A 24,398-nucleotide genomic window follows, 5' to 3' on the forward strand; every position below is an offset into this window, starting at 1 on the left:
CTCAGATAAAATATACAAATTAAGTTCAGTTGTGGTTGGAATGTTTTAACATACTTCTCTCAGTGCCAACCATGTCAAAACAACTCGTAAAGTTCCACAGAATGACAAAAGACAAAATCGTTTTTTCCAAAGAATTTTGGACAGATGGGGGAGAACAGGGTCTGTATTTTTTGAAGCAGAAGGTTGTGTTCTCTCTCTGTCTCTCACTCTTTCGCTTTCTCTCTCTCTCTCTCTCTCTCTCTCTCTCTCTCTCTCTCTCTCTCTCTCTCTCTCAGACTGCTAACTGCCACCACGGTACTCATGGGAGCCCTTCTCGTTTCTTTATACTTTGGAGGTGAAACCAGCAGTGTGCTTGTGGTCTGAAGTCAGAAACGGTGTCCCAAATGGCACCCTATACCCTACTTAGTGCACTACGTTTGACGAGAGCCCTATGGGCCCAAGTCAAAAAATAGTGCACTATAACGAGAGGGTGCCATTTTTGTAGCCTGGAGTCAGATTAGTTCATGTGGTGAGTCTGGCCTGCGCACAACGACTCAGGATGGAAGTCCGAGTAATAACAAGAAACTGCTGTCTCAACGTGAATCAGTAGTTGTCTAATAGCAACGGTGTGATACAGGATGGAAAGAAAGTAAGAAAACCTTCAATGGGGAAAGCTAGAATGATGTAGTGTCTTGACACTTACCCCACTCATAGTCAAATCTTACCCAAGAGGTCAGGACTACTGCTGCTTTTCTGTTCTACCTGATAATTCATTGTACACACCTGGTTTCCCAGGTCTAAACCAGTCCCTGATTAGAGGGGACAAATGGAAAAAGCAGTAGAACTGGCTTCAAGGCCCAGATTTGAGTTTGAGGGCTGTAGCCCCTAGTTATGCTGGATAATATGAAGAAATGCGTAGTGCAGAGTGGAGATCTCATATGAGGCGTTTCTATTGTCTGTAGGATGAGGTATGGGACAACACACATCTGTTTGGGTCAACTGATTAGAAGCCTACTGCTTTAGGACTCCCAAGCTATGGCATTGTACTAGTGAGAGGGCATCAGGCTCAGAACTGTTGAATAAGAAAGAGCTTGAGGCACCTCAACTCTACAACTCAGCAAGATTACAACAGCAGGCTGGCGGAGGCTCAGAGGCTTCCACTTCACTGTTTTATGGCAGGATATTTCTCAAGTTTCCCTCAGTAAAACGCAATACTATTGGAATGGACGAATTCTTTAAGACGGTATCAGACCTCAGTCACTGAGTCATGGAATGAATATAAAAGAAGTGACTGTAACACACATGCACGCCTGACGGACGCACGTACCCACGCAAATACCCCTTTGCCAGCACGTTTCAACTCAAAATCGGTTTGTAAGCGTCTATAAGATTTTTTTTTAGTTCAAAGTGCCCTTAACTTTTTTACCGGTAGTTTTTTTTGTCTATTATTTGAGTTGTTAACGTGGTTCATGTGTTGCTCAGACTTTCCAGGCTCTCTAGCGCATCTGGTAACTGAAGTGTTACTGTGATTTCACGGTATAAAGTAGATGCAAAGCAACCATAGGCTTTTCACTTTCTTAAGCCAATTCCCGAAGTAGTGAAATGAAGACTCATTACAGTACTGACTCCATTTTTATTTCTACTTTTTCCACTTCACAGACCGATATATTTGCACTTTGGGTATCATAATTGAGTCATTATGTATAATTTTGTCCGTTTGTCCAAGGATTGGCTGGGAGAGCAGAAATATATACTGAATGGTCATTTTCCCTCTGTACAGTATGAAATTGCAGTGACAGCTTATGGAACAGAGACATTGAATGATTGCAATGCCAGGTGTTAGCAGCTACCATGTCACTTGGACTTACAATTGCAATAATGGTCCATTTCCAAAACGGTACTGTAGGAGGAATAATAATTCTCTCTCCAGCTGGACTAAACTGCACATGAACGCTCTTGCGTGAGAGTGTTACGTCCCATGTTTCTCACTGGAGAACAAAACACTGACTACACCACCTCCGGAACCCGTTCGAAACACGATACACAATAAAGAATTGAGTGTGAAAAACTCCAGAACGTGCCAAATATGGACTCTTGTCTTGAGGAATGGCAACTCAGGGAGTGCTTTTTGTAAACCATGAAGCATGAACCAGTCCCCTCTTTAACGTATCAATTGTGTCTAGAGGCTGACTGTCTTCAACAGAGATCCATAATCATTCCCTGTGGATTCTCCAGGCCCGTGTCGGATGTGTGTGTGTGTGTGTGTGTGTGTGTGTGTGTGTGTGTGTGTGTGTGTGTGTGTGTGTGTGTGTGTGTGTGTGTGTGTGTGTGTGTGTGTGTGTGTGTGTGTGTGTGTGTGTGTGTGTGTGTGTGTGTGTGTGTGTGTGTGTGTGTGTGTGTGTGTGTGTGTGTTCCAGGCTAGCATTTCAGGGATAGATGAGCAATGACGGTTACAGTCAAATCTGGACCTGGTTTCCATAATTGAATATGCATGGCAGTTTCAGATGTTCCCACCCCTCTCATCCCTCCTTCCCTCCATCCTCCCATCCCTCTCTTGCTTCCTTCCTATCCCTCCGTCCAGTGACAGGGCAGACCTTGGGATGATTATGGCTGTTGGATGCATCTGGAAGGTGTACAACACACTTCAGCAGATGTGTATAAATAGGGCCTGTTGCAATTTGCTTATAAGGATGAAGTATAGAGGGGAGGTCTCAGCTGCCATAAGCACTCTGTCAGGCAGCCAGCAGCACTCTAACTTCTCCATACTCTGAGTGATTCATCAGATGGTCCAGGGAGAAAGGCTCTGGCCCCAGGTAGCAGCGGTATGATGATGAGCCTGGTTGGCTGTAAGACTTCCTGTCCTCACCAGACTAAAGCCTGGTTGACACAAGCTATACAAGCTACACTCCAGACCGGGAGTCAAATAAGATTTGTTTATTTCGAATGCTTTAGCTGCTATTAATTTTAATTTTGCCTGACACAATAGATTCAACAGATTAATCCCAAGGTATAAACCCTGTCCGTTTGCCACTCAGGTACGCTAAATCAGACACTCCAAATATTTGAAAGAAAACAAATACCCTTTGAACCCAGGCCTGCTTCATTCTTGCTCCTATCCTCCAGTCAGGCTCCTGTGGGTTTTAATGAGGACCTCCGTATTTGTGAGCAATTAAACCCTGAACTAGCAAATAAACATAATCATATTTAAACACATTCACATCCCTCTCTACTGTGCAATGAATGGCATTATGTTGTAAAGTAGGAATGTAACTACTTGTTCTGGACCAGATGCCCAAACCTCACATACTGTACAGTTTAGACCATATGGACAGACACCTGGACCTCCCCTGCCCTGAGGGGAGCTGGGGGGAGTCCCCTGCCTTCACACAAGGAGCTAGGTCTGGGCCTGGGAACATCTTGAGGGACTGCTACCTGAGGTAGTGTGTGTGTGTGTGTGTGTGTGTGTGTGTGTGTGTGTGTGTGTGTGTGTGTGTGTGTGTGTGTGTGTGTGTGTGTGTGTGTGTGTGTGTGTGTGTGTGTGTGTGTGTGTGTGTGTGTGTGTGTGTGTGTGTGTGTGTGTGTGTGTGTGTGTGTGTGTGTGTGTGTGTGTGTGTGTGTGTAACTCAAAGGCATTATGACTGTAAATCATCAGAACCAGCCCACGCATACTAAAGAAGTCAGTAAACCTTAGAAACAATAGTAGGCCACACAGGTGGCACCTTAATTGGGGAGGACAGGCTTGTGGTAATGGCTGGAGTGGAATATGCGGGATGGAATTAAATACATCAAACACATAGTTTCCAGGTGTTTGATGCCGTTCCATTTGCTCCGTTCCGGCCACTATTATGAGCCATCCTCCCCTCAGCAGCCTCCACTGCCCCATTACACACGCATAACATGCCCATAGCATGCAAGCCTTAGTTGACAGACAGAAGCTGATTCCTGGGGTAATGGAAGTAATGGTGTGTGTGTGTGTGTGTGTGTGTGTGTGTGTGTGTGTGTGTGTGTGTGTGTGTGTGTGTGTGTGTGTGTGTGTGTGTGTGTGTGTGTGTGTGTGTGTGTGTGTGTGTGTGTGTGTGTGTGTGTGTGTGTGTGTGTGTGTGTGTGTGTGTGTGTGTGTGTGTGTGTGTGTGTGTGTGTGTGTGTGTGTGTGTGTGTGTGTGTGTGTGTGTGTGTGTGTGTGTGTGTGTGTGTGTATTGTGACAATCACACAACAAACATCCCCCACAACCAGAGCAGAATAAGGTCCAAATAAATCCTAATGGTGTGTATTATGAAGAAGCAGGGTTGGCCTGATAGTTCCTAGATCTATGAAGAGTTGATCTCAGCTCAGACTACAGGGTGGGGTTGGTCGAAGGTTATCATGAGTTGCATGGTTTGTTCTGTTCTATTGACTGTGTGTATGTGTACCTTGTCTCCATACACGGTGTGGGCAGGGCACGAGCAACTATTAATAAGTAATCACACTAACCCCTGATTGTTTTCCATTCATACCCAGTTGTGTGTTTATGTGTGAAGGTGTGCACACGCATGCATGTCTCTGTGTGTTTTTTAAAAATATTTGACTCTGCCCAGCATGTCGTAGTTTACTTTAAAACGAATGACAGATGATGTCATGACACAGCGTAACGAACCACCGTGACATTTGTTTATTATAAGGAGAGATCACCATGGTAATGTACGAGGACGTAACACACTTGCAGTTTGCTAAAAGGCACATGAAAAATTGTGGTCTGATCTTTGGCCTGAATGCAAAGTGCTATGTCTAGAGAAAATCAGGCACAGCTCCTCACCGGTCTAACACCATCCCTACCGTGAAGCATGGTGGTGGCAGCATCATGCTATGGGGAGGCTTTTCAGTGGCAGGGACTGAGAGACTGGTAAGGATAGAGATGGAACAATGGAGCCAAAATACAGGCAAATCCCTGAAGAGAACCTGCTTCAGAGTGCAAACGACCTTAGACTGGGGCGAAGATTTACATTCCAACAGGACAATGACCCCAATCACATAGCCAAAACAACGCTGGAATTGCTTCAGAACAATATTGTGAAAGTCCTTGATTGGCACAGCCAAAGCCCAGACTTGTATCCCATTGAAAATCTGTGGAAAGACAAAGATAGCTGTTCACCACTCCCCATCTAACTTAACAGAGCTTCAGAAAATCTGCAAAGAAGAATGAAAGAAAATCCCCAAATCCAGATGTGCAAAGCTGATACAGACACCCAAGACGACTCAAAGCTGTAATCGCCGCCAAAGGTCCTTCTACAAAGTACTGACTCAGCGGTGTGAATACTTATGTAAATGACATTATGTATTTCATCTTCAATACATTTCTAAAAACATGTTTTCAGTTTGTCATTATGGGATATTGTGTGTACATATTTAATTCATTTTGAATTGAGGCTGTAACAACAACTTCTGGCCTAAATGTAAAGATGTACAGTATATTTATATGCTCTGGGATAACCAAATCCCCCCCCCCCCCCCCACACACACACAAACAAACCACAGGAGATCAGATCAACAGTACATATAGAAAGTTTAATTAAGGGATTAAAAAGACAGAAGCAGCAGGACTGAAGTGCAGCCATTTTATTTTTCTCTACAAACAGTGACTCCTGAAGTGTTTTAAAGCCTTACTACACAAAAGAGGTCATAACAGTTCATTATAATCAAATAATCACAATAACAGTCATATTATATATATAATACTAAAGCACATTCTAACATAATGCTTTGTCTGCAGTGTTTCAGTTACTCTGTGTGTGTCCCAAAATGGCATCCTATTCCCTATATAATGCAATACTTTTGACCGGAGCCCTGTTCAAAAGTAGTGCACTAAACAGGGAACAGGGTGCCATTTCAGATGCACCTGTGTTTCTATAGGCTACCTCCTACTAAGGTATAATACTTCAGTTAGCTCATAGTAATCTCAGGTAGAAATACATCAAGGGTTTCTTACTACAGTAACATTCTGACCATATGGAATTGTACAGCTTACCGATGGTCATCACTCCATATCCTACAAGTTTATGTTGCCCCATCCTCTTTTCCTTCCTTCATTCATTTGTCCCATAGCCGTAGTACAATGCACTTTCCTTATGCAATTTTACTGGTATAGTCTTCTTATTCTTAACAAATCAATAAACTGTTTATTTCAAACCCAATTTAAAATGATTTCCATGTCTGGAACCCAATGCAGTACTGTGCATAAACAATCTACTGTACCATGTCAACCCAGTAACAGGACCCTCAAAATAGCCTGGTTCCAGATGTGTATGTGCTGTGTGGATACTATGGCATCCATTGTCGTGCATTGACTATAGGCAAAACAGTACAAACAGATCGTGAACCTGGCTACCCTTATAGACAACCCTAAAATACCATGTTTTAAAATGATCCAGACTCTTTCTGGAACTTAAACCCCAGATACTTTTTTTATATCATCCATTTGATCAGGAATGTAGTCGGGCGGCCAAAACTGTATAAATCTGGGTCTTAACCCATAAATCCAGCAGGAGGGATTTAAAGTGGTGCTCCTGTCCTGAAACAGCACAACCAGCACCCAGACTACTCCCTCTCTCCCAGGTACACCTGCATGCCTGTCAGCATGTTACCATGACAACGCAACACCTTCCTTTAAACACCAAGTATCACTACTCTGAGGAAATAGATTTGTTATGTGACAGACGGGGATTATTTTACCTTTTTCACCTGGTCCCGTCTCTAAACTCCCCCTCAAAGGCCGCGTTAGGGGTACTTAAAATTAAATAAAAGGGAAATAAAATATGTTTTATTGCAGTTCTTAAAGTGACATTATATATGGGGTTATAATGTGCTTACATCCACGCTCGTAAATATACATAAACATGACATAAACTAATCATGAACTCATAAAAAGGTGAAGAACTGGCCTCCTGGCTCTTGTTTCAGTGGGGAGAGAGAATGGTAGCTCCATACAGTAATATGGTGCTTTTTTTTTTTACTAAGAACCCACTCAGGGTTAAATTGTGTTCCATAAATTATTTTTTCTTTTTGAAGCGTAAATAAAATATAAAGTGTTTGGGAAGCTTCAATCTACACTATATATACAAAAGTATGTGGACACCCCTTCAAATTAGTGGATTCGGCTATTTCAGCCACACCCGTTGCTGACAGGTGCATAAAATCGAGCACACAGCCATGCAATCTCTATAGACAAACATTGACAGAATGGCCTTCCTGAAGAGCTCAGTGACTTTCAACGTGGCACCGTCATAGAATGGCACCTTTCCTACAAGTCAAATCATCACATTTCTGCCCTGCTAGAGCTGCCCCGGTCAACTGTAAGTGCTGTTATTGTAAAGTGGAAACGTTTAGGAGCAACAAGCGGTAGGCCACACAAGTTTACAGAACAGGACCGCCGAAAGCTGACGCGCGTAAAAATAGTTCATCCTCATTTTCAACACTCACTACCGAGTTCCAAACTGCCTCTGGAAGCAACGTCACCACAACAATGTTCGTCAGGAGCTTCATCAAATGGGTTTCCATCGCAGAGCAGCCACACAAGCCTAAGATCACCATGTGCAATGCCAAGTATCGGCTGGAGTGGTGTAAAGCTCGCCGCCATTGGACTCGCTTCACCATCTTGCAGTCCGACGGACGAATGCCAGGAGAACGCTACCTGCCCCAATGCATAGTGCCAGGTGTAAAGTTTGGTGGAGGAGGAATAATGGTCTGGGGCTGTTTTTGATGATTCGGGCTAGGCCCCTTAGTTCCAGTGAAGGGAAATGTTAAAGCTACAGCATACAATAACATTCATTGCATACGATTCTGTGCTTCCAACTTTGAGGCAACAGTTTGGGGAAGGCCCTTGTCTGTTTCAGCATGACAATGCCCCCGTGCACAAAGCGAGGTCCGTACAGAAATGGTTTGTCGAGGTCGGTGTAGAAGAACTTGACTGGCCTGCACAGAGTCCTGACCTCAACCCCATCAAACACCTTTGGGATGAATTGGAATGCAAACGGCAAGCCAGGCCTAATCGCCCAACATCAGTGCCCGACCTCACTAATGCTCTTGTGGCTGAATGGAAGCAAGTACCTGCAGCAATGTTCCAACATCTAGTGGAAAGCCCTCCCAGAAGAGTGGAGGCTTTTATAGCAGCAAAGGGGGGACCAACTTCATATTAATGCCTATGAGTTTGGAATCGACGAGAGGTGTCCACATACTTTTGGTCAGGTAGTGTATATTAGAGGACTGCAGAGCTAGGAGGCTGAGGTGGGCTTGGCCAGGTGGTGTAATATCTGGGGTCAGGGGTTAAATGGGAGGAGCTAGAGGAGCTGGAAGAGAGGCCTTGGGTCTCTCAGGGCTGCTTATAGAAGGAGCTATAGGGGCTAAAGCCTAGTGTTAATAATACTGTGTTGGATTGTGTTATTAGTATTGGAGAGCTCAGGTTGAGGCTGGGGATGGGACAGACTGCAGTAGCTCAGGGTTGGGCCTCTGTGCTGACCTCCTTCTCATAGATGTAGCTGCCTACACCTCCAGTGTTCACTCCTGGAGACACAACAACACCACAGACAAACAGGAGTCAGTATCAAATGTGTTACAGTATAACTAATCACTTATTTTCTGTTGGTGGTTTTGCATCACTTTTATGTAGGAAGCTCAATATGAGCAGCTTCTTTTAACAGCTATAACATACAACACAGGCTATTGTTACGGTATAGCTAATATTTATGGACAACAGCACCACCTAGTGGTTGTGTAAAAGACAAGCACCTACCTTTGGGTCCAAAGAGACAAGCATAGCATGGCTTGTGGCAGTATGGCTGGCCATTATGCTGTTATAACACAAAAGACACTCTATGAAAATGTGGAATCATATCATGTATTCATTCAGAACATCCTAATTATGATGCATTTATGCCATTCAGGTGCATTCAAGAAAACCGGCTTGAGCAAGGTGCTGTGTAGATTCCCTAATCTTGATAACATAATGAGCAGTTATTTAGGATCCAAGATGATTCGTAGATCAATGATTCTGTGTTGTGCCTTGCTCAGACGGATTCCCTTGAACATTGATTGTGTTTTTTGCAGCTGGCCCTTTCCTGTTTAAATTTCCTGCCTCTTTCACACCCCTCCTCATCCCTTCTTTCTCCCTCCCCTCATCTCTCCTACCTCTGCGTGGCTGCCAGCGGCCAGGGTCTTGCTGCACCTCTCACAGCGGAGACAGGGCCGATGCCAGTCCTTCCCCAGGGACGTCACCTTCTCAGCTGTCACACACACACAATACCTTAGAAATCAATAACCTCAGCGGCAGGTGCGTTGGAAATGTTCAAATGTCATTCAAAAGGGAAGACACACAGGAGCACACGTCACCATGGCAACTGCACGACAGGTCCAGTTGTAATCTAACACCTAACCTGACAGTTTATTCTGAGCCTTGTAGTGTGCCATGGCTACTTACCAAAGTAGACCTTCTTGTTGCACCTGGGACACAGGTTGGCCTCACCAGAGAAGGTGGTGATGCTGGAAGCTGTAAAGAAACAGAAAGAGAGTTCACCAGCAGATAGCGTCTCACACACACACACACACACACACACACACACACACACACACACACACACACACACACACACACACACACACACACACACACACACACACACACACACACACACACACACACACACACACACACACACACACAGTAGTATAGCCTCTGGCCTGCAACTGTGGGAAAACGCAGTGTGAACAGCTTGAGAAAGTCCCCTGTGACCATCCCTGGTGTGAGCCTGGCCTGTATAGTAGGTCTCATCACTGAGTCAGCAGGAAGACCAAGTCTGTTTCTCCTTTCTATCAAATTCAGATCCGTAGGCAGCTACTTTCACTATTTCACAACTTTTCCCATGTCTTCACTTACATATGTGGACACATTCACACATGTACACATGCGCGAAAGCATGTACCTTTGACAGGTGCCCTGGGTGCAAACACTTTCTTCTCCTCAGCAGGCTTGGGGGGGGCGTCCAAGTCAGTACAGGCTAGATTATTGCTGATGGGGGATTCATACACATAGGACCCTGCTCCCCCAATGTTCACACCTACAGAGGTCATAGGGCAGAGAGAAGTCAGAGTTTAGATTCAGACCAATTTGGACACACCTACTCATTGAAGGCTTTTTCTTTATTTTGTACTATTTTCTAAATGGTAGAATAATAGTGAAGACATCAAAACGATGAAAAAAATACCGATAGAATCATGTAGTAAGCAAAAAAGTGATAAACAAATCAAAATATAATTTATATTTGAGATTCTTCAAAGTAGCCACCCTTTACCTTGATGACAGCTTTACACACTCTTGGCATTCTCTCAACCAGCTTCATGAGGTAGTCATTTACAGCCAGCAATTACAGCCTTGCAGACCTTTGGCATTCTAGTTGTCAATTTGTTGAGGTAATCTGAAGAGATTTCACCCCATGCTTCCTGAAGCACCTCCCACAAGTTGGACTGGCTTGATGGGCCGTTCTTAGGTACCATACGGTCAAGCTGCTCCCACAACAGCTCAATAGGGTTGAGATCTGGTGACTGTAGTGGCCACTCCATTATACACAGAATACCAGCTGACTGCTTCTTCCCTAAATAGTTCTTGCAAAGTTTGGAGCTGTGCTTTGGGTCATTGTCCTGTTGTAGGAGGAAATTGGCTCCAATTAAGCGCCGTCCACAGGGTATCGCATGGTGTTGCAAAATGGAGTGATAGCCTTCCTTCTTCCAGATCCCTTTTACCCTGTACAAATCTCCCACTTTACCACCACCAAAGCACCCCCAGACCATCACATTGCCTCCACCATGCTTGACATTTGGCGTCAAGCTCTTCTCCAGCGTCTTTTCATTTTTTCTGCGTCTCACGAATGTTCTTCTTTGTGATCCGAACACCTCAAACTTAGATTCGTCTGTCCATAACACTTTTTTCCAATCTTCCTCTGTCCAGTGTCTGTGTTCTTTTGCCCATCTTAATATTTTCTTTTTATTGGCCAGTCTGAGATATGGCTTTTTCTATGCAACTCTGCCTAGAAGGCCAGCATCCCGGAGTCGCCTCTTCACTGTTGACGTTGAGACTGGTGTTTTGCGGGTACTATTTAATGAAGTTGCCAGTTGAGGACTTGTAAAGCGTCTGTTTCTCAAACTAGACACACTAATGTACTTGTCCTCTTGCTCAGTTGTGCACCGGGGCCTCCCACGCCTCTTTCTATTCTGGTTAGCGCCAGTTTGCGCTGTTCTGTGAAGGGAGTAGTACCCAGCATTGTACGAGATCTTCAGTTTCTTGGCAATTTCTCGCATGAAATAGCCTTCATTTCTCAGAACAAGAATAGACTGACGAGTTTCAGAAGTAAGTTCTTTGTTTCTGGCCATTTGGAGCCTGTAATCGAACCCACAAATGCTGATGCTCCAGATACTCAACTAGTCTAAAGAAGGCCAGTTTTATTGCTGCTTTAATCAGGACAACAGTTTTCAACTGTGCTAACATAATTGCAAAAGGGTTTTCTAATGATCAATTAGCCTTTTAAAATGAGAAACTTGGATTAGCTAACACAACTTGCCATTGGAACACAGGAGTGATGGTTGCTGATAATGGGCCTCAGTAGGCCTATGTAGATATTCCATCAAAAATCTACCGTTTTCAGCTACAATAGTGATTTACAACATTAACAATCTAAGTGACCCCAAACTCTTTAACAGTAGTGTAGTAGAGAACAGAAAACCAGCAGGCTCCGGACCTCATAGGGAAGGATTTGAATACCTCTAACCACACAACTCTATGCACTACTTTTAACAACTTCCACTGAACATTTTTACAAAAACACATTTACTTGAAGAACAGTGCAGATGCAAAGTTTGGTAACAGAATGACGGTTTGTGTCGTCATTCTGTTACCAAACTTTGCATCCGCACGTTTCTTCAAGTAAACGTGTTTTTGTAAAGTTTTCAGTGGAAATTGTTAAAAGTTGTCCTTGTGCATAGAGTTGTATAGTTTGTTTAACTTTGGAATCATTGTTTTTTGTTTGGCATACATTTTAAAGTGAAACATCTGAGACTCAGCATCATTTTGTTACCATGGAATTGCCCTCCTGATCTAATGTATGCCTTATGACAATAGTAAGATGTTCTTCACCTTTTGGTCCAAAGAGGGCAGCATAGCATGGTTTGTGGCAGAAGGGCTTCCCATCATGCTGTAGACAGGGAATAAAGAGAAGAAGAATGACTGACGGTGAGTAAATAACATTTATAAGCCCAAACCTCACAAGACTGACAACCATAGCTTGGCAATTTCCATCTTCTAGACAGACTCATGCATCTTTGGAAAAAAAAGGTTATTAGATTGTGTGTGCGTGTGTGTAGGAGAGAGACAGAGAGAGAGAAAAAACACCACAGCCTCCTGAGAAAGAAAGGGAGAAAGAAAGTCAGTCTGGCTTGATCTCCATTTTCCAATGTGTTCCAATGTTCCAGCCCAGGTATCAGTTGTGGTTGTAAACAGGAGACCAGTACTGTTGATTAATCAAACACCTCACATCAGGGTCCTTTTCAGTAGGTGGAAATCATTTGGAAACTTACTGAACCTGACCCAGTATTATGGTTGCAAAATGCTGGTAACTTTCCCCAAATTCCCAGGTTTCCCAGAAATCCTGGTTGGAGGATTCCGGATTTCCTGTTTATTCCCACATGATTCCAGGAGTTCCAACCGGGATTTCCCCCCACCCCAAAATTGGGAAAGCTAACAGATTTTTGCAACCCTACCCAGGATAGGTGTGAGCGTGTGTGGGCCTTGTAGGATGACAGAGGTCAGTCGAAGGCTTAGAGATGGGTCTGTCAGGACTCTATGTCTCTCCTAATGCATGCCGGGATGATGGTGGTCATGTAATAGTTGTCAGTGGTCAAATCAAATGGTCATGTAACAGCATGGACAGGCAGCAGAGGGATCAGGGCCTGGGCCAGAGAGAAGGCATCCAGTCCAGAGCTCTTTCCTAATTAATCTTTCCTCCATTCCTCGATTTCTCTCCTTGCCGCCTCGACAAAATGGATTGGAGAAAAAGGTCAGAAGGTAGGGACCTTGGACATTCTCCTCCAATACAGTGAGGAGGACGGGAAGAGAGGATGAATTGAGATACAGCAAAAGTGGACAGGCAGAGGGGGATGAAAGAGGCTATGGTACCAACGCCACAGCACAGGGCCACGTGCCAATGCCGACTGTGGGAACAAACTGCTTTAGTCGCACAATCCCTTCACACCCACGTGGCATCTTATTCCCCTCAGAAACTCACAGAGTAGAAAACAGCCTGCTTCTCTTCTCAACTATCTATAATGTATTACCCATGACAGGAAGTAAATGTAGCGCTGTAACAGGAGCTAGAAACAGACAGGCAGACACAGTGTGTGTGTGTTAAACAGACAGACACAGATCCATAGGGGTTGTAACATCTATGGGGCCTATACAGTAAACGTTCTGGTAATATTAGTCTCTCTCTCTGACTACTGGGCACTGATGGGTTTGTCAGGAGGGAAGATCCAGCACACAGGGCTTCATTGTGCCCACTAGACAGCTCTGGTCCCCTCACAGTTCTGGTTGTATTTCCCTACAGCAGGACCAGTAGGACCTGAGAGATGGATTACCCAGCCCAGTGTGTGGTTATAATTCACTGCAGTATGAGTACCCTAAAGATGGATCAACTATCCCAGTCCAGAGCCCAGAGCCTAGCCCACTCACTTCCCAGACACAAAAGGAGGAGACATTCGCCTTTCCAATTTTCCCACATCCATTTCTGCTTCATGCACCTATTCATGTTGTTACTTCTATGACCAGAGAAAGTGAAATATTCCTCTATATAATAAAAGACAAGCCGCTTATAATAACAACGCAAACTTATGGAAACACTTTGCGACACTCATTAATTGCAGCTGCAGTGCTGGTTGTAGCGTGAGTGGAAATAGGGAGAACGCAGACTTTATGGCTTATAAAAGTGCTGATCAAATTATTGACAGTGCTGAATAAGGGCTCCCGAGTGGCACAGCGGTCTAAGGCACTGCATCTCAGTGCTAGAGGCGTCACTACAGACCCTGGTTCAATTCCAGGCTGTATCACAACTGGTCGTGATTGGGAGTCCCACAGGGCAGCGCACAATTGGCCCAGGTTTGGCTGGGGTAGGCCGCCATTGTAAATAAGAATTTGTTCTTAACTGACTTGTCTAGTTAAATAAAGGTAAAATAAATCATTTAAAAAATAACTTAAACATGGACTTACTCAAAAACAGCAGCTCTTTGCTGCGTTCGTTGAGTTGCTCTAGTCATGGTTTTAAACGTTTTGAAATCTCACATTATACATTTTGCTGTGTGTTCAAGGCTTCTTTTTACAGTCTAGGGAACGAGGAAACTGTGCAGACATGGTGATCTGAGCTATCTGATTGGCCAGCGGGAGGCCTATAAGTGCACCTGATTTGCTAGTGGGGTTAGGGTGGTGAGTTTCCTCTGTTTGGAGTGGGGTTAGGGTGGTGAGTTTCCCCTGTTTAGAGTGGGGTTAGGGTGGTGAGTTTCCCCTGTTTAGAGTGGGGTTAGGGTGGTGAGTTTCCCCTGTTTAGAATGGGGTTAGGGTGGTGAGTTTCCCCTGTTTAGAGTGGGGTTAGGGTGGTGAGTTTCCCCTGTTTAGAGTGGGGTTAGGGTGGTGAGTTTCCCCTGTTTAGAGTGGGGTTAGGGTGGTGAGTTTCCCCTGTTTAGAATGGGGTTAGGGTGGTGAGTTTCCCCTGTTTAGAATGGGGTTAGGGTGGTGAGTTTCCCCTGTTTAGAGTGGGGTTAGGGTGGTGAGTTTCCCCTGTTTAGAATGGGGTTAGGGTGGTGAGTTTCCCCTGTTTAGAGTGGGGTTAGGGTGGTGAGTTTCCCCTGTTTAGAATGGGGTTAGGGTGGTGAGTTTCCCCTGTTTAGAATGGGGTTAGGGTGGTGAGTTTCCCCTGTTTAGAATGGGGTTAGGGTGGTGAGTTTCCCCTGTTTAGAATGGGGTTAGGGTGGTGAGTTTCCCCTGTTTAGAATGGGGTTAGGGTGGTGAGTTTCCCCTGTTTAGAATGGGGTTAGGGTGGTGAGTTTCCCCTGTTTAGAATGGGGTTAGGGTGGTGAGTTTCCCCTGTTTAGAATGGGGTTAGGGTGGTGAGTTTCCCCTGTTTAGAATGGGGTTAGGGTGGTGAGTTTCCCCTGTTTAGAGTGGGGTTAGGGTGGTGAGTTTCCCCTGTTTAGAGTGGGGTTAGGGTGGTGAGTTTCCCCTGTTTAGAATGGGGTTAGGGTGGTGAGTTTCCCCTGTTTAGAGTGGGGTTAGGGTGGTGAGTTTCCCCTGTTTAGAGTGGGGTTAGGGTGGTGAGTTTCCCCTGTTTAGAGTGGGGTTAGGGTGGTGAGTTTCCCCTGTTTAGAATGGGGTTAGGGTGGTGAGTTTCCCCTGTTTAGAATGGGGTTAGGGTGGTGAGTTTCCCCTGTTTAGAGTGGGGTTAGGGTGGTGAGTTTCCCCTGTTTAGAATGGGGTTAGGGTGGTGAGTTTCCCCTGTTTAGAATGGGGTTAGGGTGGTGAGTTTCCCCTGTTTAGAATGGGGTTAGGGTGGTGAGTTTCCCCTGTTTAGAATGGGGTTAGGGTGGTGAGTTTCCCCTGTTTAGAGTGGGGTTAGGGTGGTGAGTTTCCCCTGTTTAGAATGGGGTTAGGGTGGTGAGTTTCCCCTGTTTAGAATGGGGTTAGGGTGGTGAGTTTCCCCTGTATAGTGTTTTTTTCTGTGAACATTTCTGTGAAACTGTGTACGTTTTACTTGTTGATTTTGAAAATCAAAATGTGCCAATGTGTTTGTCTACATGCCATTTAACAACAATGCAGATATTGGAGTAAACCTATTTTGGGTTAAGACAAGTAACTATGAGTAAGGGCAAACCTTGTAATAAGCTTGCAAGCTGAATTTGAATAAGATATCCGATTTACACTTTGCATTTATAATGGTTGTTTTTACTATATCTAATAACTTACCAAACCATTGATGAATCACTAAATAAAATAAATACATGTCTCTCGTCTGCCCCTGCAAGCCGGTCGGTTGGTATACGCGTCATCACACTCCGTCATCTGATTGGTCGAGTAGGTGAGCCTTCTGACTTTGTCGCTGTAGTAACTAGTGACAACCAAGGTGTTGTAGCAAACGAGTTGCCTAGGCAACACCCCCCCCCCCCCCCTGCAGCAGCAGCACACAAAAAAATATAATGAATAGAACAGGCTTGGAACCTCTAACTGGCAATTTGACTGGTAAACTCATGTGTACACTCGCAATGGCTGCCTGATGCAGTAATTTCCATGGTCATGTAGAATGTTCATTCAAAGGATCTTAACTGATGTGGTTCATGCAATGGAATGTATTTTTTGTATTGGCAGTTGAGTTGTTTTAACATACCACAGCACATGTTGATGGGTACACTTCCTGCTTTTACTTCCTTCTTTTACTTCCTTCTTTGCTCCTATTTGTAGACTCGCAATGGCCGCCAGTCCACCCATTATGCCATCATTGACATGAATGGAGACACCAGTTCTATTCATTCTATTTCTATGGCAGCACATGCAGTCAGGAGTGGAGGAGAGGAGAAAATGACCGTGTTTCTTTTTTCGCTATCCGAACGGTTATTACGGTAACCGCAATCATTTGGCTGGCCAACTACCGTCATCCAAAATCCATGACCGTCACAGCCCTAGTCTTTCCCTGACCCTGAATCCGATCTCATACAGCCCCATTCCTCGTGAGACACACACACACACACACACACACACACACACACACACACACACACACACACACACACACACACACACACACACACACACACACACACACACACCACCGCTCATCCTGCTCCCTTGATCTTTGCGTGGTAAGACCCAGGCCCATTATCAACTGTATACCTGTATCAGGACCCATGGTGAGGGGGATTCTGTGTGTAGTAACAGAGTTATGACCTCCTCCTTGGATAGAGCCAGGATGAAGGCTTGGCCTGTGTGTGTGTGTGTGTGCATAATGTGTACTATGGAGGCTTGCTAAAGGCTTCTGCATGCTTCAGTTGGCTGGCAGCTAGCCAAACTCGCATACCCCCTTAAAAAAAGACCTTCACTTAAAAAATGAGAAAAAGATGCAATAGCCTGTTTGTCCATCTTGAGGCGATGTAGCCAGTATACACTTTCACAAAATAGTCAGAATTAATCTAATAAATTGCAGAATTTTCCAAGCGAAAAAATGTGTGTGAAATCAAGTCATCTCTCAAATTGCAAGAATCACTACTGTTGACCAATTACCAACGAAGGGGTGTAGACCCAAAACAACGGCGCTGCAGAAGGGGCAGACTGAGCGGTCTTCTGGTCAGGCTCCGTAGACGGGCACATTGCGAACCGCTCCCGAGCATACTACTCGCCAATGTCCAGTCTCTTGACAACAAGGTAGACGAAATCCGAGCAAGGGTTGCCTTCCAGAGAGACATCAGAGATTGTAACGTTCTTTGTTTCATGGAAACATGGCTCACTCGGGATACCTTATCAGATTCGGTACAGCCACCCGGTTTCTTCACGCATCGCGCCGACAGAAACAAACATCTCTCTGGTAAGAAGAAGGGCGGGGGTGTATGCCTTATGATTAACGAGGCGTGGTGTGATCATAACAACATACAGTAACTGAAGTCCTTTTGTTCACCTGACCTAGAATTCCTTACAATCAAATGCCGACCGCATTATCTACCAAGAGAATTCTCTTCGATCATAATCACAGTCGTGTATATCCCGCCCCAATCAGACACATCGATGGCCCTGAAAGAACTTCATTTGACTATGTAAACTGGAAACCACATATCCTGAGGCTGCATTTATTGTAGCTGGGGATTTTAACAAGGCTAATCTGAAAACAAGGCTCTCTAAATTTTATCAGCATATCGAATGCGCGACCCGAGCTGGCAAAACCCTTGATCATTGTTATTCTAAATTCCGCGACGCATATAAAGTCCTCCCCCACCCTCCTTTCGGAAAATCTGACCACGACTCCATTTTGTTGCTACCAGCCTATAGACAGAAACTAAAACAGGAAGCGCCCGTGCTCAGGTCTGTTCAACGCTGGTCCGAACAATCGGATTCCACGCTTCAAGATTGCTTCGATCACGTGGACTGGGATATGTTCCGCATAGCGTCGGACAATAACATTGATGAATACGCTGATTCGGTGAGCGAGTTTATTACCAAGTGCATCGGTGATGTTGTACCAACAGCGTCTATTAAAACATTCCCCAACCAGAAACCGTGGATTGATGGCAGCATTCGCGCAAAACTGAAAGCACGAACCACTGCTTTTAATCAGGGAAAGGTGACCGGGAAACATGACCGAATACAAACAGTGTAGCTATTCCCTCCGCAAGGCAATCAAACAAGCTAAGCATCAGTATAGAGACAAAGGAGAGTCGCAATTCAACAGCTCAGACACGAGAGGTATGTGGCAGGGTCTACAGTCAATCACGGACTACAAAAGGAAAACCAGCCCCGTCGCGGACCACAATGTCTTGCTCCCAGACAAACTAAACAACTTTTTTGCTCGCCACTGACACGGTCCGCTACCAAAACCTGCGGGCTGTCCTTCACTGCAGCCAATGTGAGTAAAACATTTAAACGTGTTAACCCATGCAAGGCTGCCGGCCCAGACGGCATCCCCAGCCGCGTCCTCAGAGCATGCGCAGCAGACCAGCTGGCTGGTGTGTTTACGGGCATATTCAATCAATCCTTATCCCAGTCTGCTGTTCCCACATGCTTCAAGAGGGCCACCATTGTTCCACAAGCATTTCGCTACACTTGCATTAACATCTGCTAACCATGTGTATGTGACAAATAAAAATTGGATTTGACTTCAGCTGTGAACTTCAGCTTACCTTGAAAAAAAGTATTAGTGTGCACGAACAGCTGAAAAAACCTTACTGAAAACCAAAACGAATGAAAACATTACAAAATGTCATCATAACAAATGCACGAACTGTTCCGAACTGTTTCGGATGGGAAGTATGCGGACGACCTTATGACTCTGCCATCTATGGAGCCCCAGGGGGCAGTGGTGCCATCTCCCCCCTCATTATCCCCCTGTCCTCCTGCTTATAGAGACCCTGGCCAGTATTGCCAAAATCTACTAGTAGTCTGGTCACAGATCTGTTTGTGCTGTATTGGAGTTGGTTAAAGCTTGGTCCAAGATCTGTTTGTGCTGTATTGGATTTGGTTATTGCCTGGTCCCAGATCTACTTACAGTATATAGTACAACCAGATCTGGGACTAGGCTTATCTACTGGGGACTGGAGGGAAATTGTGGAGAGGACATGGAGAAAGAACATTTATATGATGTAATGATAATAGAGAGATTAAACAACCAGGCTAGGACTGCTATGGGGATAGCTTTTGTGATTTTGTGTCATAAAAAGCTGCAGAATTCACATCCTTCTTTCCTTCCTGTTCTGATCCAGACCTCGGGACTGGGATGTTTCACACTGACATAACTCAAATCAAATGTTATTTGTCACATGCGCCGAATACCGTGAAATGCTTACACAAGCCCTTAACCAGTTCAAGAAATAGTGTTAAGAAAAGTAAAAAGTAACACAATAAAATTACATAACAATAACAAGACAATATACAGGGGGTACCGGTACCCGGTCAATGTGCGGGGGTAATTTGAGGTAATTTGTAAAGGTAGGGGTAAATTGACTATGCATAGATAATGAACAGTGAGTAGCAGCAGTGTTAAAAACAAAGGTGGGCCAATGTAAATAGTCTGGGTGGCCATTTGATTAATTGTTCAGCAGTCTTATGGCTTGGGGGTAGAAGCTGTTAAGGAGTCTTTTGGACCAAGACTTGGAGCTCCGGTACCGCTTGCCGTGCTGTAGCAGAGAGAACAGTCCATGACTTGGGTGACTGGAGTCTTTTGACAATTTTTTGGGCCTTCCTCTGACACCGCCTGGTATATATAGGTCCTGGATGGCAGGAAGCTTGACTTCAGTGATGTACTGGGCCGTACGGACTACCCTCTGTAGCGCCCTACAGTCAGATGCCGAGCAGTTGCCATACCAGGCGGTGATGCAACCGGTCAGGATGCTCTATGGTGCAGCTGTAGAACTTTTTCATGATCTGGGGATCCATGCCAAATCTTTTCAGTCTCCTGAGGGGAAAAAGGAGTTGTTGTGCCCTCTTCACGACTGTCTTGGCGTGTTTGGACCTTGATAGTTTGTTGGTGATGTGGACACCAAGGAACTTGAAACTCTCAACCCACTCCACTACAGCCCCGTCAATGTTAATGGGGGTCTGATCGGCCCTCCTTTTCCTGTAGTCCACGATCATCTCCTTTGTCTTGCTCACATTGAGGGAGAGGTTGTTGTCGTCTCTGACCTACTCCCTATAGGCTGTCTCATCATTGTCGGTGATCAGGCCTACCACTGGTGTGTGGTCAGCAAACTTACTGATGGTGTTCGAGTAGTGCTTGGCCATGCAGTTGTGGGTGAACAGGGAGTACAAAAGAGGGACTAAGCACGCACCCCTGAGGGGCCCCAGTGTTGAGGATCAGCGTGGCAGATGTGTTGTTGCCTAACCTTACCACTTGGGGGGCGGTCCATCAGGAAGTCCAGGATCCAGTTGCAGAGGGAAGTGTTTTGTCTCAGGGTCCTTAGCTAGCGATGAGCTTTGAGGGCCCTATGGTGTTGAATGCTGAGCTGTAGTCAATGAATAGCATTCTCACATAGGTGTTCCTTTTGTCCAGGTGGGAAAGGGCAGTGTGGAGTGCGATTGAGATTGCGCAATCTGTGGATCTGTTGGGGTGGTATGCAAATTGGAGTGGGTCTAGGGTTTCCGGGATGATGGTGTGAGTCATGACCAGCCTTTCAAAGCACTTCATGGCTACCAACATTAGTGCTACGGGGCGGTAGTCATTTAGGCCGGTTACCTTTGCTTTCTTGGGCACAGGGACTATGGTCCTCTGCTTGAAACATGTAGGTATTACAGACTCGGTCAGGGAGAGGTTGAAAATTTCAGTGATGACACTTGCCAGTTGGTCTGCGCATGCTCTGAGTACACGCCCTGGTAATCTGTCTGGCCCCACGGCCTTGTGAATGTTGACCTGTTTAAAAGGTCTTGCTCACATCGGCTACGGAAAGCGTGATCACACAGTAGTCTGGAACAGCTGGTGCTCTCATGCATGCTTCAGTGTTGCTTGCCTCGAAGCGAGCATAGGCATTCAGCTCATATGGTAGCCTCGCGTCACTGGGCAGCTTGCGGTTGGGTTTCCCTTTGTAGTCCGTAATAGTTTACAAGCCCTGCCACATCCAACGAGCATCAGAGCTGGTGTAGTAGGATTCAATCTTAGTCCTGTATTGATGCTTTGTCTGAGGGCATAGCAGGATTTCTTATAAGCGTCCGGATTAGTGTCCTGCTCCTTGAAAGTTTTTGCTTGTAAGGCGGATAGAATTGTCGTCAGATTTGCCAAATGGAGGGCGAGGGGGAGATTTGTATGCGTCTCTGAGTGTGGAGTTTTTTTTCCTCTGGTTGCACATGTGACATGCTGGTAGAAATTAGGTAAAACGGATTTAAGTTTCCCTGCATTAAAGTCCCCGGCCACTAGGAACGCCGCTTCTAGATGAGCATTGTTCTGTTTGCTTATGGCCTTCTCGTTGAGTGCAGTTTTAGTGCCAGTATCGGTTTGTGGTGGTAAATAGACGGCCACGAATAATATACGGTTGAAAAAGGGACGTTTCTTTTTTTGCTGAGTTTATAATGGCGCTGAAGGGGATGGGTGCCGTTTTATGGGGTCCTAACCAACTGTGCTGTTTTGTTAGTTTTTTCGCATTGTTTCTAACTTATTTTGTACATAAAGTTGGTGTATGTAAACTTCCGACGTCAACTGTAGATGACAACTCTCTTGGTAAATAGTGTGGTCTACAGCTTATGATGAGGCACTCTACCTCCGGCGAGCAATACTTATTTTATATCAGACATCGCGCACCAGTAGTTATTGACAAATAGACACACACCCTGCCCCTCGTCTTACCAGACATAGTTGCTCTGTCTTGCCGATGCACGGAAAACCCATCCAGCTCTATATTATCCATGTCGTCGTTCAGCAACGACTCAGTGAAACATAAGATATTATAGTTTTTAATGTCCAATTGGTAGGATAGTCTCGACCGTAGATCATCCAGTTTGTTTTCCAGTGATTGCACGTTGGCCAATAGAACCGATGGTAGTGGCGATTTACTCACTCGCCTCAGAATCCTCACAAGGCACCCCGACCCTCTCCCTCTGCATCTCCGCCTTCTCTTCACGTGAATGGCAGGGATTTGGGCCTGGTCTCTGGAAAGCAGGATATTCTTTGCGTAGGACTCATTAAAGAAAAGATCTTCATCCAGTTCAAGGCGAGTAATCGCTGTTCTGATGTCCAGAAGCTCTTTTCGGTCATAAGAGACGATAGCATCAACTTTATGTACAAAATAAGTTACAAACAATGTGAAAAAAACAAACAAAATAGCACAGTTGGTTAGGAGCCATTATAAACTCAGCAAAAAAAGAAACATCCCTTTTTCAGGACCCTGTCTTTCAAAGATCATTCGTAAAAATCCCAATAACTTCACAGATCTTCATTGTAAAGGGTTTAAACACGGTTTCCCATGCATGTTCAATGAACCATAAACAATGAATGAACATGCACTTGTGGAACGGTCGACACTAACAGCTTACAGACGGTAGGCAATTAAGGTCACAGTTATGAAAACTTAGCACACTAAAGAGGCCTTTCTACCGACTCTGAAAAACACCAAAAGAAAGATGCCCAGGGTCCCTGCTAATCTGCGTGACCGTGCCTTAGGCATGCTGCAAGGAGGCATGAGGACTGCAGATGTGGCCAGGGCAATAAATTGAAATGTCCGTACTGTGAGACGCCTAAGACAGTGCTACAGGGAGACAGAACGGACAGCTGATCGTCCTCGCAGTGGCAGACCACGTGTAACAACACCTGCACAGGATCGGTACATCCGAACATCACACCTGCGGGACAGGTACAAGATGACAACAACAACTGTTACACCAGGAACGCACAATCCCTCCATCAGTGCTCAGACTGTCCGCAAAAGGTTGCGAGAGGCTGGACTGAGGGCTTGTAGGCCTCATGTAAGGCAGGTCCTCAGCAGACATCACCAGTAACAACGTCGCCTATGGGCACAAACCCACCGTCGCTGGACCAGACAGGATTGTCAAAAAGTGCTCTTCACTGACGAGTCACGGTTTTGTCTCACCAGTGGTGATGGTCGGTTTTCGCGTTTATCGTTGAAGGAATGAGCGTTACATCGAGGCCTGTACTCTGGAGCGGGATCGATTTGGAGGTGGAGGGTCCGTCATGGTCTGGGGTGGTGTGTCACAGCATCATCGGACTGAGCTTGTTGTCATTGCAGGCAATCTCAATGCTGGGCGTTACAGGGAAGACATCCTCCTCCTGACATGACCCTCCAGCATGACAATGCCACCAGCCATACTGCTCGTTCTGTGCGTGATTTCATGCAAGACAGGAATGTCAGTGTTCTGCCATGGCCAGCGAAGAGCCCAGATCTCAATCCCATTGAGCACTTCTGGGAGCTGTTGGATCGGAGGGTGAGGGCTAGGGCCATTCCCCCCAGAAATGTCCGGGAACTTGCAGGTGCCTTGGTGGAAGAGTTGGGTAACATCTCACAGCAAGAACTGGAAAATCTGGTGCAGTCCATGAGGAGGAGATGCACTGCAGTACTTAATGCAGCTGGTGGCCACACCAGACACTGACTGTTACTTTTGATTTTGACCCCCCCTTAGTTCAGGGACACATTACTCAATTTCTGTTAGTCACATGTGTGTGGAACTTGTTCAGTTTATGTCTCAGTTGTTGAATCTTGTTATGCTCACACAGATATTTACACATGTTAAGTTTGCTGAAAATAAACGGAGTTGACAGTTAGAGGACGTTTCTTTTTTTGCTGAATTTATATTAGGGAGGACTGAAGGGGATATTCAGTCTTTATGTACAGACAAGGTGGAAATAGAATGTCTGACTGCGAGGTCATGAAAAAGGCTGCAAAATGTACACCTCCTTCCTTTCTGTTCTAATCCAGGGACCAGTGGTGATTCATACTGATGTAAGAGTGTATGGAGGAGATATGAGAGGACTGGAGGTGATATACTGTATTCATTATAAAACACAGACATGGTGAAAATAGAATGGCTGACTCATGGAATGAAATAGAACAGTTTTATAATATATTTTACAGGTAATTCTAATGGCCTGGCTGGCTAGGCCATAAAGTGACAGCTAACCTTCAGCAAGGACACAGGCAGCACATCTACAGAGTACAGCTGTAGGCT

General features: G+C 45.2%; 1 protein-coding gene across 1 annotated transcript in view; it reads right to left on the reverse strand.

The window, feature by feature from the left end:
• Positions 1 to 5,502: 5,502 nt before the first annotated feature.
• crip2 (cysteine-rich protein 2) overlaps positions 5,503 to 24,398 on the reverse strand; it is a 48,228-nt gene continuing 29,332 nt past the window's right edge. Inside the window, exons 3-8 of the mRNA XM_014195473.3 lie at positions 12,132 to 12,189; positions 9,928 to 10,062; positions 9,426 to 9,494; positions 9,137 to 9,231; positions 8,742 to 8,799; positions 5,503 to 8,512 (exon numbers count right to left, since the gene is read on the reverse strand). Of these exons, the coding sequence (XP_014050948.1) occupies positions 8,445 to 8,512; positions 8,742 to 8,799; positions 9,137 to 9,231; positions 9,426 to 9,494; positions 9,928 to 10,062; positions 12,132 to 12,189 (483 nt within the window). The 3' untranslated portion in view covers positions 5,503 to 8,444. The remainder of the gene's footprint in view (positions 8,513 to 8,741; positions 8,800 to 9,136; positions 9,232 to 9,425; positions 9,495 to 9,927; positions 10,063 to 12,131; positions 12,190 to 24,398) is intronic.

The sequence above is a fragment of the Salmo salar genome, chromosome 01 (assembly GCF_965601325.2).
Source record: "Salmo salar chromosome 01, fSalSal1, whole genome shotgun sequence".
Taxonomy (NCBI): domain Eukaryota; kingdom Metazoa; phylum Chordata; class Actinopteri; order Salmoniformes; family Salmonidae; genus Salmo; species Salmo salar.